We start from the raw sequence: 18,365 nt of genomic DNA on the forward strand, positions 1-18,365 counted from the left end.
GCGCTGGAGGAGGGGGCTGCATTTTGGGAGTGAGCAGCACTGCAGAGCGGGGGGGCACTGCAGAGGAGCAGGGGGAGTGGCAAGGCTGGAGGAGGGAGCTGCAGGTTGGGAGTGAGGGGCACTGCAGAGCGGGGGGGCACTGCAGAGCGGGGGAGGGGCACCGCTGGAGGAGGGGGCTGCGGGTCGGGAGTGAGGGGCACCGCGGGGGAGGCCGGGCCGGTGGGCTGCAGGACACGGCGCTGCCGCCAGGTGGCGCTCGGCCCCGGGGACTGCAGCTCCCGGCATGCACCGCGCCAGCCGCTCGGCGCCCCGCCCGCTGCGGCCTGGGCGCGCGGGGCAGGCCGGGAGCTGTAGTTCCGCCCGTTGCCGAGGGGACAGGCCCCGCCCAACCCGGAAGTGGGTGGGGCGGTTCTAAGATGGCGTCGCCTCCTCAGGGGGGCCCGATGGCGATCGCCATGCGGCTGCGGAACCAGCTCCAGGCCGTCTACAAGATGGACCCGCTGCGCAACGAGGTGAGGCGCCGCGGCGCCCCCGCACCGGCCGGCCTGGGGCGCACTGAGCTGCGCGCATGCGCGGGCGGAAGAGGGGCTCCCGCGCCTGAGCGGGCGAGGGAACGGGCCGCGCATGCGCACCGGTGACGCCGCGCACGTGCCCTGAAGGCGGTGTCTGGCGGTGCGAGGGCTGTCCGTGCGCATGCGTGAGCCTCGTGTCCCCGCTGCGGGGACTCCGAGTCCGCCCCCTGGTGCCCAGGCCCCGCCCCCAGCCGGGCTGGGGCAGAGTTAAGGTGATATCATCTGGGGGAGGGACAGGCCGATGTACAGTGGGGGAGGTGGTAGCCCTGTCCCGCACCCCCACTCACCTTCCCAGGGCCCATCCGCTCCCTGCCCCCCACAGTCCCCATGGGGTTCCCCTCCTGCCAAGCTGGGGCAGCTCGGTGGGTACCCTGCACAGTGCCCCCTTCGGCTGGGCCCTGCCTCCCCGGGCTGAGCCAGCACATGGGTCAGGAGGAGCTCGGGGTCGAGAGCTGCTCTGCAGGCCGAGGTGGGGAGGGGCGGGGCGTAGGTCTAGGTCTAGGGTTCACACCCCCAGCAGTGCAGGTTCACAGAGCGCTGCAGTGGCCCTGCGAGCTGGTCTGACCCCAGCCGGGCCCCAGGCCATGGGGACTGGTGGCCTGGCTCTGATAGGGGCTGTTGGTGCTGTGCCCGTGCCCAGCCCCAGGCAGAGCCTGGCCACCCTCCTGCTGGAGCCCAGCCAGGGCTGCCTGCGTTGCCTGGGCACAGGGCGAGGACATATGGTGGGGCCCCCTCGAGCCGGCTCTGCCTACAGGCTGCTCTTCCTGCATGCAGAGGTTCACATGCCTGGAGCCCCACAGCCAAGCCCACCCATGGGCACCTGCCGTGATTCTGGTCCTTGTAACTGCAGAGCCACCTCGTGCCGGGGGCCGTCCCCCTTCTATCCCAGAGCCTGCAACGCGCTGTACCTTGGGGGGAGAGCGGCTCCAGCCCCCCCGGAGTGCAGTCCCTGCGTGGCCCTGCCCCCCGCATGCTGTTGGTGGGGGACGCCCCAGCTCCGGGCCATCCCCTGCCAGGCAGGAGGGCCCTTCATTTGCCAACCCATGGGGCGAGGTGGCTGCGCAGAGGCATTGCCCTCTCTGGGCCCCTGAGGATGGGAGCTGACAGCCACCCGACTTCCCCGCCTCTGTCTGGGCTGGGAAGTAGTGGTGGGGTGTGGGATTGAGCAGGCAGGAGACACCCCAGGGTTGAGGGGCACCATAGAGCTGTGGGAGGGAGGGGACCCTAGCGCAGGATCGCAGGGGCTGTGGATTGGGAGTGAGGGGCCCCAGCAGAGCTGTGGGGGGTAGGGGACCCCAGCATGGGATCACAGGGGCTGCAGGTTGGGAGTGAGGGGCCCCAGGAGAGCTGTGGGAGGAGGGGATCCTGGCTCGGGATCGCAGGGGCTGTGGGTCGGGAGTGAGGGGCCCCAGCAGAGGATCGCAGGAGCTGTGGGTTGGGGGTGAGGGGCCCCAGGAGAGCTTGGGGGGAGGGGGCCCCAGCACAGGATCGCAGGGGCTGCGGGTTGGGAGTGAGGGGCCCCAGCGCGGGATCTCAGGGGATGCAGGTCGGGAGTGAGGGGCCCCAGCGCGGGATCGCAGGGGCTGCGGGTCGGGAGTGAGGGTCCCCAGCGCGGGATCGCAGGGGCTGCGGGTCAGGAGTGAGGGGCCCTAGGAGAGCTTGGGGGAGGGGGCCCCAGCGCGGGATCGCAGGGGCTGCAGGTCAGGAGTGACGGGCCCCAGCGCGGGATCGCAGCGGCTGCGAGTCGGGAGTGAGGGGCCCTAGGAGAGCTTGGGGGGAAGGGGCCCCAGCGCGGGATCGCAGGGGCTGCGGGTTGGGAGTGAGGGGCCCTAGGAGAGCTTGGGGGGAAGGGGCCCCAGCACGGGATCGCAGGGGCTGCGGGTTGGGAGTGAGGGGCCCCAGCGCGGGATCGCAGGGGCTGTGGGTCGGGAGTGAGGGGCCCTAGGAGAGCTTGGGGGAGGGGGCCCCAGCGTGGGATCACAGGGGCTGCGGGTTGGGAGTGAGGGGCCCCAGCGCGGGATCGCAGGGGCTGAGGGTCGGGAGTGAGGGGCCCCAGCGCGGGATCGCAGGGGCTGCGGGTCGGGAGTGAGGGGCCCCAGCGCGGGATCGCAGGGGCTGCGGGTCGGGAGTGAGGGGCCCTAGGAGAGCTTGGGGGAGGGGGCCCCAGCGCGGGATCGCAGGGGCTGCGGGTCGGGAGTGAGGGGCCCCAGCGCAGGATCGCAGGGGCTGCGGGTCGGGAGTGAGGGGCCCCAGCGCGGGATCGCAGGGGCTGCGGGTCGGGAGTGAGGGGCCCCAGCGCGGGATCGCAGGGGCTGCGGGTCGGGAGTGAGGGGCCCCAGCGCGGGATCGCAGGGGCTGCGGGTCGGGAGTGAGGGGCCCCAGCGCGGGATCGCAGGGGCTGCGGGTCGGGAGTGAGGGGCCCTAGGAGAGCTTGGAGGAGGGGGCCCCAGCGCGGGATCGCAGGGGCTGCGGGTCGGGAGTGAGGGGTCCCAGCGCGGGATCGCAGGGGCTGCGGGTCGGGAGTGAGGGGCCCCAGCGCGGGATCGCAGGGGCTGCGGGTCGGGAGTGAGGGGCCCCAGCGCGGGATCGCAGGGGCTGTGGGTCGGGAGTGAGGGGCCCCAGCACGGGATCGCAGGGGCTGCGGGTCGGGAGTGAGGGGTCCCAGCGCGGGATCGCAGGGGCTGCGGGTCGGGAGTGAGGGGCCCCAGCGCGGGATCGCAGGGGCTGCGGGTCGGGAGTGAGGGGCCCCAGCGCGGGATCGCAGGGGCTGCGGGTCGGGAGTGAGGGGCCCCAGCGCGGGATCGCAGGGGCTGCGGGTCGGGAGTGAGGGGCCCCAGCGCGGGATCGCAGGGGCTGCGGGTCGGGAGTGAGGGGCCCTAGGAGAGCTTGGAGGAGGGGGCCCCAGCGCGGGATCGCAGGGGCTGCGGGTCGGGAGTGAGGGGTCCCAGCGCGGGATCGCAGGGGCTGCGGGTCGGGAGTGAGGGGCCCCAGCGCGGGATCGCAGGGGCTGCGGGTCGGGAGTGAGGGGCCCCAGCGCGGGATCGCAGGGGCTGTGGGTCGGGAGTGAGGGGCCCCAGCACGGGATCGCAGGGGCTGCGGGTCGGGAGTGAGGGGTCCCAGCGCGGGATCGCAGGGGCTGCGGGTCGGGAGTGAGGGGCCCTAGGAGAGCTTGGAGGAGGGGGCCCCAGCGCGGGATCGCAGGGGCTGCGGGTCGGGAGTGAGGGGCCCCAGCGTGGGATCGCAGGGGCTGCGGGTCGGGAGTGAGGGGCCCCAGCGCGGGATCGCAGGGGCTGCGGGTCGGGAGTGAGGGGCCCCAGCGCGGGATCGCAGGGGCTGCGGGTCGGGAGTGAGGGGCCCCAGCGCGTGATCGCAGGGGCTGCGGGTCGGGAGTGAGAGGCCCCAGCGCGGGATCACAGGGGCTGCGGGTCGGGAGTGAGGGGTCCCAGCGCGGGATCGCAGGGGCTGCGGGTCGGGAGAGAGGGGCCCTAGGAGAGCTTGGAGGAGGGGGCCCCAGCGCGGGATCGCAGGGGCTGCGGGTCGGGAGTGAGGGGTCCCGCTGACACATGCCTCATTTGGCAGGAGGAGGTGAAGGTCAAGATGAAGGAGCTGAACGAGCACATCGTGTGCTGTCTCTGCGCCGGGTACTTCATCGACGCCACGACCATCACGGAGTGTCTGCACACCTGTGAGTGTGGGGCCAGGCTGGCTGGGGGGCAGCAGGGCACCTCCCCCCCGGGCTGGTTCACGGCAGCGGGGGTCGCAAGCTCCTGCAGCTGAGGGCGGGGGACGGCATCTCTCTGTGGGGCTGGGCCCCCAGTGGCTCCGCTGCTGAAACTGGCCCGGCTTGGCCCTGTCCTTGCTTGCCCAGGGGCTGCATTGTGGAGCCGGGCTGCTCCTTCTGCTGGGCCGGTGTCTCCCCCCGGGAGTCAGGAGCCCCCTATTCCTGTGAAGGAGCCGGCCGGCCGGGGTGGGGGGCAGAGGGGGCTGGCCGAGGGGAGACGCAGCGCTGTGTAGGGGGAGCGGGGTGGGGGGCTGGTCAGGGCCCTGCCTTGGTCTCTCCTCCCCCCCCCCCCCCACGCTTTCAGGGGTTGCCTGCTGCAGTGAGCCAGGCCAGCAGGTGGCAGCATCGCACCGCCCTGCGTGGGGTGGGGATGACCATGGGGGGCACCGGCCCTGAGCTGTGGGGAGCGCAGGGCGATGTGGGGGGATCAGCCCCAAAGGAGGCTCCCTGGGGTGGGTCTGTCCCCGCCGGGGCAGGGGCAGCTGGCTGAAGCCGGCTGCGGGGTGGATGGGCCTGGGATGGGGAGCTGGGCCCCCCTCCTGTGCTGTGCAGCGCAGCGCTGCCTCCTGGCTACGGCGGGAGGGGGCTGGGCTGATCCCTGGGGCAGGGCCTGGCCAAGTGCTGCTGCCCCTGGCTATGGCGGGAGGGGGCCCCTGGCTACGGCGGGAGGAGGCTGGGCCTGGCCGGGGCCCCTGGCTCCGGCGGGAGGGGGCCCCTGGCTCCGGCGGGAGGGGGTTCCTGGCTCCGGCGGGAGGGGGCTGGGCCTGGCCGGGGCCCCTGGCTCCGGCGGGAGGGGGCCCCTGGCTCCGGCGGGAGGGGGCTGGGCCTGGCTGGGGCCCCTGGCTATGGCGGGAGGGGGCTGGGCTGGTCCCTGGGGCAGGGCCTGGCCAAGTGCTGCTGCCCCTGGCTCCGGCGGGAGGGGGCTGGGCCTGGCCGGGGCCCCTGGCTCCGGCGGGAGGGGGCCCCCGGCTCTGACGCCCCCGCCCCGCAGTCTGCAAGAGCTGCATCGTGAAGTACCTGCAGAGCAGCAAGTACTGCCCCATGTGCAACACGAAGATCCACGAGACGCAGCCGCTGCTCAATCTCAAGCTGGACCGCGTCATGCAGGACGTCGTCTACAAGCTGGTGCCCGGCCTGCAGGAAAGTGAGTGGGAGGCTCTGCGGGGGGGGGCAGCTGTGAGGAGCGGGGGGGCAGCATGCGCCCCACCTGCCGCACCTGCGTTGGGAGCCATTGGCACAAGGGGCCGGGCCCAAGAGTGGCAGACGCCCGTCGATGGCTCCACGCCGCAGCGCCCAGCCCCCTGTCCGGCGAGCGGCTGCTTGGGCAGGGCAGGGCCCGGCTGCCTTCACCCCAGAGCTCACAGTCTGGGCCAGGCCCTCCCGGGGGGGAAGCCAGGGCCCTGTGGAGCGGGTGGCAGAGGCCCCTTGCGTGTGGAGAGGTGGGGGGCCCTGGGAGAGGGAGTGGGAGCCCTGCGGGGGAGCTGGGGACCCCATGTGTGTGTGGGGGAGACGAGGGGCCTTGGAAGAGGGAGTGAGGGCCCTGCGGGGAAGCTGGGGACCCCATGTGTGAGTGGGGGGGAGGCGGGGGTCCCTGGGAGAGAGAGGGGGAGCCCTGCGGGGGAGCTGGGGGCCCTGGGAGAGGGAGTGGGGGCCCTGTGGGGGAGCTGGAGGCCCTGGGAGAGGGAGTGGGGGCCCTGTGGAGGAGCTGGGGACCCCATGTGTGAGTGGGGGGGAGGCGGGGGCCCTGGGAGAGGGAGTGGGGGCCCTGCGGGGGAGCTGGGGGCCCTGGGAGAGGGAGTGGGGGCCCTGTGGGGGAGCTGGGGGCCCTGGGAGAGGGAGTGGGGGCCCTGTGGGGGAGCTGGGGGCCCTGGGAGAGGGAGTGGGGGCCCTGTGGGGGAGCTGGGGACCCCATGTGTGAGTGGGGGGGAGGCGGGGGCCCTGGGAGAGGGAGTGGGGGCCCTGCGGGGGAGCTGGGGACCCCATGTGTGAGTGGGGGGGAGGCAGGGGTCCCTGGGAGAGAGATAGGGAGCCCTGCGGGGGAGCTGGGGGCCCTGGGAGAGGGAGTGGGGGCCCTGCGGGGGAGCTGGGGGCCCTGGGAGAGGGAGTGGGGGCCCTGTGGGGGAGCTGGGGGCCCTGGGAGAGGGAGTGGGGGCCCTGTGGGGGAGCTGGGGACCCCATGTGTGAGTGGGGGGGAGGCGGGGGCCCTGGGAGAGGGAGTGGGGGCCCTGCGGGGGAGCGGGGGACCCCATGTGTGAGTGGGGGGGAGGCAGGGGTCCCTGGGAGAGAGATAGGGAGCCCTGCGGGGGAGCTGGGGGCCCTGGGAGAGGGAGTGGGGGCCCTGCGGGGGAGCTGGGGACCCCATGTGTGTGTGGGGGAGACGAGGGGCCTTGGGAGAGGGAGTGGGGCCCTGCGGGGGAGCTGGGGACCCCATGTGTGAGTGGGGGGGAGGCGGGGGTCCCTGGGAGAGAGAGGGGGAGCCCTGCGGGGGAGCTGGGGGCCCTGGGAGAGGGAGTGGGGGCCCTGTGGGGGAGCTGGGGGCCCTGGGAGAGGGAGTGGGGGCCCTGCGGGGGAGCTGGGGACCCCATGTGTGAGTGGGGGGGAGGCGGGGGTCCCTGGGAGAGAGAGGGGGAGCCCTGCGGGGAGCTGGGGGCCCTGGGAGAGGGAGTGGGGGCCCTGTGGGGGAGCTGGGGGCCCTGGGTGAGGGAGTGGGGGCCCTGCGGGGGAGCTGGGGACCCCATGTGTGTGTGGGGGAGACGAGGGGCCTTGGGAGAGGGAGTGGGGGCCCTGCGGGGGAGCTGGGGACCCCATGTGTGAGTGGGGGGGAGGCGGGGGTCCCTGGGAGAGAGAGGGGGAGCCCTGCGGGGAAGCTGGGGGCCCTGGGAGAGGGAGTGGGGGCCCTGTGGGGGAGCTGGGGGCCCTGGGAGAGGGAGTGGGGGCCCTGTGGGGGAGCTGGGGGCCCTGGGAGAGGGAGTGGGGGCCCTGCGGGGGAGCTGGGGACCCCATGTGTGAGTGGGGGGGAGGCGGGGGCCCTGGGAGAGGGAGTGGGGGCCCTGCGGGGGAGCTGGGGGCCCTGGGAGAGGGAGTGGGGGCCCTGCGAGGGAGCTGGGGGCCCCGGGAGAGGGAGTGGGGGCCCTGTGGAGGAGCTGGGGACCCCATGTGTGAGTGGGGGGGAGGCGGGGGCCCTGGGAGAGGGAGTGGGGGCCCTGTGGGGGAGCAGGGGGCCCTGGGAGAGGGAGTGGGGGCCCTGTGGGGGAGCAGGGGGCCCTGGGAGAGGGAGTGGGGGCCCTGCGGGGGAGCTGGGGACCCCATGTGTGAGTGGGGGGGAGGCGGGGGTCCCTGGGAGAGAGAGTGGGGGCCCTGTGGGGGAGCTGGGGGCCCTGGGAGAGGGAGTGGGGGCCCTGCGGGGGAGCAGGGGGCCCTGGGAGAGGGAGTGGGGGCCCTGCGGGGGAGCTGGGGACCCCGTGTGAGGGGGCTGGAGGTGGGGGGCCGCCTGGGGGGCGAGGGAGGCGGGGGGCCGCGTGGGGGGGGGCAGGGGGTGAAGCTGGCCGGGCGCTGAGGGCTGTTCCTCCCCCCGCAGGCGAGGAGAAGCGGATCCGCGAGTTCTACCAGTCGCGGGGCCTGGACCGAGTGACCCAGCCCAGCAGTGAGGGTGCGAAGGTCCCAGCCTGTGCCTGGCCGGGGGGGGCTCTGAGCCCTGTGCTGGGGGGGAACAGTGGAGTGGCAGGGGAGGGGGCTCTGGAGCTGGGGGATGGAGCGATGGGGGAAAGGGCTCTGTGGAGCTGGGGGGTGGGACGGAGTGGCAGGGGAGGGGGCTTTGGGGGTTGGGGGTGGGACAGGGTGGCAGGGAAGGGGACTGGGGGGGCGGGATGGGGCAGCAGGGCTCTGGGGGCTTGTGTGGGCAGGATGGGATGGTGGGGGAGGGGGTTCTGGGGGGCTGAGACGCGGAGGCAGGGTAGGGGGCTCTGGGGGCTGGGGGGCGGGACGGGGTGGTGGGGGAGGGGCTCGGGGACCTAAGGCTGTGGGGCAGGCTGTAGCTGCCTCTCCCTGAGGTGTCCATCCTGCCCCACTCTGAGCTGTGTGCTGGGGGGGGGCCGGGCCTGTTGCTTTCACTGCCCCCCGAGTGCTGGTTGGGGGGGGCCGGGCCTGTCGCTTTCACTGCCCCCCCGGGTGCTGGCTGGGGGGGCCGGACCCGTCGCTCTCACTGCCCCCCCAGGTGCTGGCTACAGGGGCCAGGTTCCTGGCTCTCACTGCGCCTGTGGGTGCTGGGTGGGGGGGCTGGGCTCATGGCTCTCACTGCCCCCCCCGGGTGCTGGTTGGGGGTGCCGGGCCCGTGGCTCTCACTGCGCCCGTGGGTGCTGGGTGGGGGGGCTGGGCCCGTGGCTCTCACTGCCCCCCCCGGGTGCTGGCTGGGGGGGCCGGGCCCCTGGCTCTCATGCCCCCCTGGGTGCTGGCTGGGGGGGCTGGGCCCATGGCTCTCATGCCCTGCTGGGTGGGGGGGCTGGGCCCATGGCTCTCACTGCGCCCGTGGGTGCTGGCTGGGGGAGCCGGGCCCCTGGCTCTCATGCCCCCCTGGGTGCTGGCTGGGGGGGCTGGGCCCATGGCTCTCACTGCCCTGCGTCTCCCGCAGATCCCGTGGTCGACACGATGGGTTTGCCCTACAGCAGCTTCGACCACTCCCGGGCCCACTACTACCGCTACGACGAGCACGTCTCCCTGTGCCTGGAGCGCCAGAGGTCAGTGGGGCGGGGGCAGGGGGGGCTCTCGATGCTGGTCCGCAGCCCTGGCCTCACTCCCCATGCCCCCGGCGCCTGCCCTGAGCCCCGCCACGCAGCCCAGCCGGGCAGCCAGCGCTGGCTTTAACCGCCCCCAGCCGCTCGAGGCCTGGCTCCGTGGAGGCTGGAGGGGCCTTGGGGAGGCTGAGTGGGGTTTCGGAGTGAGACTTTGGCCAGCGCCTTTCTGGGGAGGGGCCGTCGCACCGAGAGTAACGGCCCGGTCGGGCTCCAGGCTTTACGCGGGATTGGGGAGGCCGAGCAGGCAGCAGCCCTGCGCCCCGTCGTTCGTGCCAGAGCAGTGGGGCGAGGGCACAGCGCCCCCAGCTGGCTTCGAGCTCTGCCCATCCCGAAGCCCCAGCTCCGCTCTGCCCGGCCCGTGGAGCCCGCCCTGGTGGCACCAAGGTCGGGGAGGGGAAGCGCTGAGGGTGATCTGGGCACAAGCTCCCGGGGACAGGCACAGAGGCTGCAGGCCATCCGGACCGGCGGGTGAGCGGCTGGCCCTGGGCGCCCAGCGCCACGCTGTGGCCGGAAGGCGAATGCCGCCCTAGGCTATGTAAAGGGGGCTGGCAAGCAGGAGCCCAGGGTGCTGTTCCGGGGTGGCTGCTGCTGGGACCCTGCGTCTGGCTCTGGTGCCTGCTGTCCACAAGGGCCCTTGAGAATTTGGAGGGGGTGGAGAAGAGCCCCGGGAACAATGGAAGGGTTCAAACCGGGCCCAGAGTGAGATCTGCAGGGAGCCCGGACACTTTAAAGAGAAGGGTCCCAGTCTAGGGGGGGACATGCTAAGGGGCCGGGGGCTGGACGCTGAGGCTGGCCACGTTCAGTCGGGACGTGATGCACACATGCTGGCTGGGGGTCAGGGCTGGTGGGGCTCGAAAACGCGGCTCCCGTTGCAGGGGGTCTGACCTGTGCTCCCTGGGGCAGAGAAGGGGAGCACGGGGGGTCGGCGGCGAGGGGCTCTGGGCTGCGGGGTTGAAGGCTGTGGCTGCATTGAGCTCCCAAGGGGAGCTGCTGTGAAGGGGGCCAGGCGGTGCCCATGGTGCACCCTCCCTGTGGGCACCAGCTGTGCCAGCGCCCGAGGGCTGGGCTCCCCTCCCGCAGCCAGGCGGGCTAGCAGGCCCAGCTCTCATGGGCCGTCCCCGCTTGTCTCTCCCCAGCTCCAGCAAAGAGAAGAACAAGGCCAGTTTGCAGGTAAGGCCCAGGCAGGGGGTGACCAGGCTGTGCTGCTTGCAGGGTGCAGCTCCCCGCCCGGCCAACATGGCGCCATCTGCTGCCAGCTGGGGGCACCGGGGGGCTCTGGGGCCGCAGGCTGGTGTTTCCTGGGGTCACTCAACGGTCTGGGGACAGGTGAGTAGGACCATGGGGGGGGCTCCTCCCAGCCAGTGGCCTCGTTCCCCTGCTGTGCGGCTCCCCCATGGGGGCTGAGTCCTGGCTTGCTAGCTCGGGGGGCTGCAGGCAGTGACCAAGCCCCTTGCCAGGGGTGGGGGGAGGGAGCCTGGGTGGCTCCTTCCACTGATGCCTCCTGTGCCCCCTATCGGCCCCATAGCCCTGGGCTGGGCTCCAGCGTGTTCCCCGAGCCCTGCTGGTCCCATGCCAGGGATGCCCCTGCACCTGGCCCAAAGGGGCTGTGCCAGCCCAGCGCCCTGCCCAGCAAAGGGACAGGGAGGGTGGCCTGGGGGGAGCTCTGGGGGATCAGTCCGGAGTAGCCGTGGGGGGCAGGCTGGGGGTCTCCAAGGGGCGTGTAGGCTGGTGGGTCTGTTTGTCCCAGACCTGGTGCACCCCTGCGCTGCCCCTTCACCCGCGCTCTCCCTTGCAGCAGAAGTACGTGCGCTGTTCGGTGCGGGCCCAGGTGCGCCACCTGCGCAGGGTCCTGTGTCACCGCCTGGGGCTGGCGCTGCAGCACGTGAGTGAGCCGGTCGGGCCAGGCACCGCGGGGCTGGGGGGGCTGCCTGGCCGGGCGCTGGGGGGAGGGCCGCTGGGCCGGGCACCGTGGGGCTGGGAGTGGTCTTGGGCCGGGCGCTGGGGGGGCTGTTGAGCCGGGCACCGTGGGGCTGGGGGGGCGGTCTCGGGCCGGGGCCGGGGGGGCTGCCTGGCCGGGCGCTGGGGGGAGGGCCGCTGGGCCGGGCACCGTGGGTCTGGGAGTGGTCTCGGGCCGAGCGCTGGGGGGGCTGTTGGGCCGGGCACCGTGGGCCTGGGGGGGGTCTCGGGCTGGGCACCGCGGGGCTGGGGGGGCTGCCTGGCCGGGCGCTGGGGGGAGGGCCACTGGGCCGGGCACCGTGGGGCTGGGGGGTCTCGGGCCGGGCGCTGGGGGCTGTCGGGCCGGGCACCGTGGGGCTGGGGGGTCTCGGGCCAGGCGCTGGGGGCTGTCGGGCCGGGCACCGCAGGGCTGGGGGGGGTCTCGGGCCAGGTGCTGGGGGGTGTCTCGGGCCGGGCACCGCGGGGCTGGGGGGTCTCGGGCCAGGTGCTGGGGGGTGTCGGGCCGGGCACCGTGGGGCTGGGGGGTCTCGGGCCGGGCGCTGGGGGCTGTCGGGCCGGGCACCGTGGGGCTGGGGGGTCTCGGGCCAGGCGCTGGGGGGGCTGTCGGGCCGGGCACCGTGGGGCTGGGGGGTCTCGGGCCGGGCGCTGGGGGCTGTCGGGCCGGGCACCGCAGGGCTGGGGGGGGTCTCGGGCCAGGTGCTGGGGGGTGTCTCGGGCCGGGCACCGCGGGGCTGGGGGGTCTCGGTCCGGGCGCAGGGGGGGCTGTCAGGCCGGGCACTGGGGGGCTGGGGGGGTCTCGGGCCGGGCGCGGGGGGGTCTCGGGCTGGGCACCGCGGGGCTGGGGGGTCTCGGGCCAGGCATTTGGTGATGCAGCGTCCCCGTGGCAGGTGCAGATCCTGTACGGCAGCGAGGTGCTCCCGGATCACATGACCATGAAGCAGCTGTGGCTGTCCCGCTGGTTCGGCAGGGTGGGTGCGGGGCCGCGGGTACCTGGAGCGCAGCCTCCTCCCCGGCACGCAGCCCGTGCCCGTCCTGGCCTGGCGCTGCCCGTTTCTCCCACCCCCGCTGAGCGCCGGGGAGGCGGCTGCTTCCCAGTGCTGGGCACTTCTCCCTCGCTGGGGGGTGCTGGAGGGTTGGGGGGGCTACGCTGGCAGGCAGCGGGGGAGGCGCTGGGGAGTGAGGGGGCTACACTGGCAGGCAGCGGGGGATGGTGGGGGGTCGGGGGCTATGCTGGCAGGCAGTGGGGGATGGGGTGCACTGGGGAGTAGGGGGTTGGGGGGGCTATGCTGGCAGGCAGCGGGGGATGGGGTGCACTGGGGAGTGAGGGATTGGGGGGCTATGGCAGGCAGCGAGGGATGGGGTGCACTGGGGAGTAGGAGGTCGGGGGGCTACACTGGCAGGCAGTGGGAGATGGTGGGGGGTCAGGGGGCTATGCTGGCAGGCAGTGGGGGATGGGGTGCAGTGGGGGGTTGGGGGTTGGGGGGGCTATGCTGGCAGGCAGTGGGGGATGGTGGGGGGTCAGGGGGCTATGCTGGCAGGCAGCGGGGGATGGGGTGCAGTGGGGGGTTGGGGGGCTATGCTGGCAGGGAGTGGGGGGTTGGGGGGCTATTTAGCAGACAGTGGGGGATGGGGTGCACTGGGAGGTTGGGGCTATGCTGGCAGGCAGCGGGGGATGGGGTGCAGTGGGGGGTTGGGGGCTATGTTAGCAGACAGTGGGAGATGGGGTGCACTGGGGGTTGGGGGGGCTATGCTGGCAGGCAGTGGGGGATGGTGGGGGGTTGGGGGGGCTATGCTGGCAGGCAGCGAGGGATGGGGTGCACTGGGGAGTGAGGGGTTGGGGGGGCTATGCTGGCAGGCAGCGGGGGATGGGGTGCACTGGGGAGTGAGGGGTTGGGGGGCTATGCTGGCAGGCAGCGGGGGATGGGGTGCACTGGGGAGTGAGGGGTTGGGGGGCTATGCTGGCAGGCAGCGGGGGATGGGGTGCACTGGGGAGTGAGGGGTTGGGGGGCTATGCTGGCAGGCAGCGGGGGATGGGGTGCACTGGGGAGTGAGGGGTTGGGGGGCTATGCTGGCAGGCAGCGAGGGATGGGGTGCACTGGGGAGTGAGGGGTTGGGGGGCTATGCTGGCAGGCAGTGGGGGATGGTGGGAGGGTCGGGGGGGCTACAAGGGTCCCACTGCCCCTCCCGCTCTCACAGCCCCTCTCTTGCCTTGCAGCCTGCGCCCCTGCTCCTGCATTACAGCGTGAAGGAGAAGAGGAGGTAGGGGATGAGCAGAGGGCGCTGCCAGGCCCAGTGACCCCCGCACCCTGCAGCTCCCCCCCGACCCCCTAACTTAAACCCTCCTGCCCCAGCCGAGTCTATTTTTTGAATAAAACAGTTGAAAATCCCTGGCCGGTCAGTCGGCCCATGTGTGGCATCGGGAGGAGGGGGGCAGGGGAGTGCCAAGCAGTGCCCACAGGAGGGAACAAACAGCCCCCCCGCGGCAGTACCCAGCCCCCCTTCCCACACAGCCATGCCGGCGCCATGCAGGAGTGCCAGGGTGGGGGGTCCGGGGGGGAGGGAGCCGCATGGAGACCTTTACCCAGCGCCAGTTGCTGTGCTGCACTCCGTAGATTAATCACCATCACCCCCCCCCCGAGGAGTGAGGGGGAAATCGTGGGCCTGGGGCCGCGGGGCTGCAGATAATGGGCCGTGATAGTGGTGGACCCTGTGGTTCCTGGGGGCAGGGGGGGTGCCCAGCCGGCTTCACCACACTCGGCCAGTTCGCCATGATTGTGGGCACGGTACCGCACCCGCCGGGGGCACCCCCGGAATTCCTCTGGCTGGGGGGCAGGCGCAGGGGGATGGGTTGCTCCTGCCCGCGGGGTGGGAAAAGGCGGAGGGGGGGCCCCGCTGCTGGGCCCCTGCCCCGAGAGGCGTGTTGAGCTGCGCTCAGCCAGCCACCAGGCTGCAAACATGACCCGGGCTGCTGGTGTCTCCTAATCCAACAGCTGCCCTGAGTGTGGCCCTGGCCCTGCGCCCGGCCCTGAGGAGCAGAATGGACTCCTGGCAGCTGGCTTGGCAGCCCTGGCCCCATAGCGGGGGGGCAGGCAGGCAGGGAGCCTGGCCCCATCTCCCTCAAGCAGTGACTGGGGATTCCCAGGTACCTGGGCTTTGTTCAGAAGTGTCCTGGGGCCCCCAGAGTGGCCGCATGGCGGGGGGGCCGCTGATGTCCCCTTGTGCCCCAGGCTGGGGCTTGCCCTGGGGCGCTGGCTTGGGCCCTGCCTCTCAGATTTCTGGTTTCTCCCTGGGGCAGCCCTGGTCCCAGAACCGAGATGAGTGCTGGGCCCTGTCCCCCCCCACCCCCCCCCCCAGCTCAGTCACAGGCTGTAGCCTGGGCCTGGCTCCCGGGGGGCCGGGGGGACAGCTGCAGCAGGGCCTGGCCCTGACGCCCGCATGGGATCCCGGCCCCACAGCTGCGCAATTGTCCCCAAGGAGCTCTCCCCCCACCCCCTTTTCAAGGGCTGTGGCCCTAGACTCCCTGACGCAGGGACCGGTCGGGCTGCACCCACAGCCCCGGGGGTTCCCTGGGAGAACGGGGGAACTTCCCTGCCCCCCCCCCCAGATGAGACCCACAGCTGAGTTAGGGAAATCGGATAATGGGGGGATGAGAACTCAGGGCTTCCCCCAGCCTGGCCCCTTCCTACTCTGCCAGCACCCCTCACTCCCCACAGCCCCTGCTAGCCCAGCCCTGGGCTCCCCCAGCTCTCCCGGTGCCCCTCACTCCTGACCTGCAGCCCCCCAGCTCTGCCAGTGCCCCCCACTCCTGACCTGCAGCCCCTGCTAGCCTAGCCCTGCCCCCCAGCTCTGCCGGTGCCCCTCACTCCCGATCTCCAACCCTGCTATGCTGTTTGCCAGCCGAGCGGCTCTCTGCCGTGTCTGGTTGTGGGGGCCGCCGGCCGATCAGCGCCGAGCCGGGTGGGTGGGGGCTGCCTGCGGCTCTGTGATTTATGCCGCGCAGCCTGGCAATTAGCAGCGCATCCCCATGGCCGATCCTTAACCCCTGAGCTCTGTGCCGCTGGGCTGACCCCGTGCCCAGGAGCCCCTGGGGGGGATCCGGTTACCCCGGCCCGGCCCTGCCCTTCCCTCACGGGCCAAGCACAGGCCAGCTGTCGGTCATCGCTCACACAGCCGGGGGCCTGGCGGGGGCCCCCCCCCCCCAGTGCTCGCCCACTGCTAAGTACCTGGTGAAATGCAGAGCAGAGGGCACAGGGCAAAGCCAGCCGGGACCGCGCGGCCTGGCCTGTGGCACGTGGGGCGGCCTGGCCTGTGGCACGTGGGGTGGCCGCGCTGCAGAGTCCCAGCCCTCCGAACATGGGGATCCCCACCAGCCCCCTACCAAACACAGAGACTCCCAGCCTCTGAACATGGGGACTTCGAGTCCCTTGAATGCAGGTACTACGCATCCAGTCTCCCCCCAACATCTCCCCCGAACAAGGGGATTTCCAGCTCAGCCTCCCCCCAGTTTCCCCTGAACACAGAGTCTCCCAGCCCTCAAACACAGGGATCCCTTGCCAAGTACCCCCCCGGCAATGGGGGGACTCCCAGCCTCTCTGAACAAAGGGACTTCCCATCCAACCCCCCTGCCCAGCCCTCCGAAACACAGGAACTCCGAAGAAGGGGACTCTGCTCCCCCGAATGCAAAGTCCCCACCCCCCAAACGTGAGGACCCTGTGCCCTCTGCCCAGCCGCCTGAACACAGGGACTCTCCATCCCCCCACTGAAATGGGGACTCCCTGCCCAGGCCCCCCCATCACAGGGATACCCCTCGCTCGTTTCCCTCAGGAAGGTGCCAACCGGCGCCACTGCAGCACATCTCTCCAGAGTCAAACACCGCGGGACCAAACAGCCCCTTGCCCCATCAGCCGGGCTGGGGGCATGGCAGGGCCCGGGCCGGGGGGGGTGCCGGGGGGCACTGGCAGGCCTGGAGCCCGGGCGAGGGGCCCTTTGCTGTGTCTGTCACCACGGACTCTGGCTCCTGCAGCCCCGGCCTGTCAGCTGCGGGCGAGGGGCTCCGGCATTACACAGAGCAGAGCAGGAAGCCGGAGCCGGCTGATCCCTGAGCGCATCCTGCACCCCCTGCTCCCCCACTTATCAGCCCAGCTGAGCCAGCACAAGGAGGCTAATTCAAACCAACTGGTAAATGAGTGGCCTGCCTGCGCTGGGAACGGGGGCGTGACTGGCAGGGGGGCTCCCTGGGCCCAGTGCCCGCCGCTGGGGCTCTGCCTTTGGGGACAGGGCCGCAGAAGGGGAGAGGCTGACCCGGGTTTGGGGTGGGGGCTGCTCAGCTGGGAGCTAAGGTCTTTTCCAGTGCCCGGCCGGGGGATTCACCCGCTCCCTGGGCTGGGGGCCTGGAGCCGAGCAGACCTTGGGGGTGAGGAGCTTGGCAGGCGCTGTGCTGTGGGGGCAGGAGCTGTGGCCTAGCAGCAGGTGCCCCCACCTCAAGCACCAGGCCTGGGCGGGGGGATGTCCGGCTCGGGGGCTGAGCCCTCCCCCACTCCAGACTCAGGCCCCGGGTGCCCTCCACCAGCTGGCTGCCATCACCCAGCCGGAGACCCTCGCCCAGGGACCCCATGTCTGCCCCAGGTCCCCAGCTGAGCTGCCCCCAGCCTGGCCTGCGGGAACTTTGCACCATTTGCCTATTTCGCCCCGTCACTGCTCCGCCCGACCCAACAGCCAGGCTGGCCCCTGGCACCTGCCAGCCCCGAGCATAACCCCGAGCGCTGCGCTGCTGCCTGGCTCCAGGCCAGCTTTGTAACCAGGACAACGGGTTCTTAGTGTGTGGCACTGAGCAGCTTGGTCCCCTCTCTCCGGCCAGGTGCCAGGGGCTGTACAAACACTCTGGTCGTGCCCCAGAGCCTCAGCGATCCAGGGGAGTCCCCAGATGGGGCCAGCCAGAGAAGACAAGAAAGGACAAGGTGTCACAGAGCTCCCAGGGCCACACCTGGAGCTTTGGAGCAGTCCCTGGGAGGCCCCACTGCTACCACCATTGTCACAGTGTCCCCGGGCGATGCTCTGGAACTGCTCCCCACCAAGCCAGGCAGGACTTTGGGGAGCCTCCTCTCCCTTGGAGCAGACTTGTTCAGGGCAAGAAGCTCACACGGCTTCACCTCCTGGGTCTCTCCTTGGAGCATTCAGCATCCTCTGCCCCTCCATGCACTTCCCACAGCGAGCCCGCCCCAGCGGGGTCCTGGGGGAGCCACAGGGTTCTGCACCCCCACTGCGCAGTCAGACGTGACTCTCAGCCAGCCAGCCAGTAACACAGAGGTTTATTTGATGACAGGAACACAGCGTAGGGCAGAGCTTGTAGGTACAGAGAACTGGACCCCTCAGCCGGGTCCATCCTGAGGGGGGGCAGTGAGCCAGACCCCCACGTCTGCACTTCACTCCTCGTCCCCAGCCAGCTCCAGACTGACACCCCCTCCAGCCCCTCCTCTCTGGCCTTTGTCTCTTTCCCGGGCCAGGGGGTCACCTGATCCCTTTGTCTCCAACACCTTCCATTAGCACCTTTGCAGAGGGGCCCAGGCCATCAGCTGGCAGGAGACAGGGTGTCGGCCGTTCTCTGTGCAGACACCATCACACCTGTCCTCTAGGGCTTTGCAACAATCACACCCCCTGATCCCACCACCTAGATACCTAAGAACTGCGTAGGGGAAACTGAGGCACCCACACAGTCTTCAGAGGCACTGAGAACAGTCTCCCTTGCTTCAAGCTCTGTCGGTCCGTCTGGCTGACCCCGTCTGGGACTCCAGGTGAGCCCCAGCTGCTTCCCACAGCCCACACGTACCCCTGCCCCCAGTCCTTGTTCCTGAGCTGGGGAGGTGCTGCTGGCTCCCTCTAACTGCAGCCATCCATGGACGTCGGTCGCTCGGTGTCAAAACCCCGGTGGTTGGATTTTCCATTGTCATCATATTGGGTTCTCCATGGATGTGGGATCAGCCTCAGCCAGTCCTTTTGCAGTGTCCACTTAGCCCCAGCCAGCCAGGAACTGGTCACACCTGGGTCTGAGCCTGCCTGAGAGCAGACGGCCCTTTCCACCCCAGGGAACAGTGCCGCATAGAGGGGAAACTGAGGCACGCCCAGGCCACAGAAAATTACTGAAAAATCCCACTTCCTCACACCAGGAAACACTGAGCCAGCGCTCAGCCAGAGGGGCGCCTGCAGCCTGTAGTGCAGGGGGGGTGTATGCCACATTGCAGGCATACAGGGGTTGTGTGGGGATGAAGG

The 18,365-nt window shown here is 71.7% G+C and overlaps 1 protein-coding gene across 2 annotated transcripts; it reads left to right on the forward strand.

The window, feature by feature from the left end:
- The first annotated feature begins 370 nt into the window (after window positions 1-370).
- Window positions 371-13,489, forward strand: PCGF1 (polycomb group ring finger 1). 2 transcript variants are annotated; one of them, XM_030547075.1, is made up of 9 exons: window positions 371-512; window positions 4,152-4,257; window positions 5,345-5,497; window positions 7,931-8,002; window positions 8,981-9,086; window positions 10,280-10,313; window positions 10,939-11,025; window positions 11,993-12,067; window positions 13,315-13,489. In XM_030547075.1, exons 1-9 carry the CDS (start codon window positions 417-419, stop codon window positions 13,360-13,362), a joined length of 777 nt encoding a protein of 258 aa, XP_030402935.1. In that variant the 5' UTR covers window positions 371-416; the 3' UTR covers window positions 13,363-13,489. The 2 variants fall into 2 exon arrangements, with proteins under 2 accessions (XP_030402935.1, XP_030402934.1); XM_030547074.1 differs by having other exon boundaries at window positions 372-512; window positions 11,987-12,067.
- Window positions 13,490-18,365: the final 4,876 nt, after the last annotated feature.

The sequence above is a fragment of the Gopherus evgoodei genome, unplaced genomic scaffold (assembly GCF_007399415.2).
Source record: "Gopherus evgoodei ecotype Sinaloan lineage unplaced genomic scaffold, rGopEvg1_v1.p scaffold_52_arrow_ctg1, whole genome shotgun sequence".
Taxonomy (NCBI): domain Eukaryota; kingdom Metazoa; phylum Chordata; order Testudines; family Testudinidae; genus Gopherus; species Gopherus evgoodei.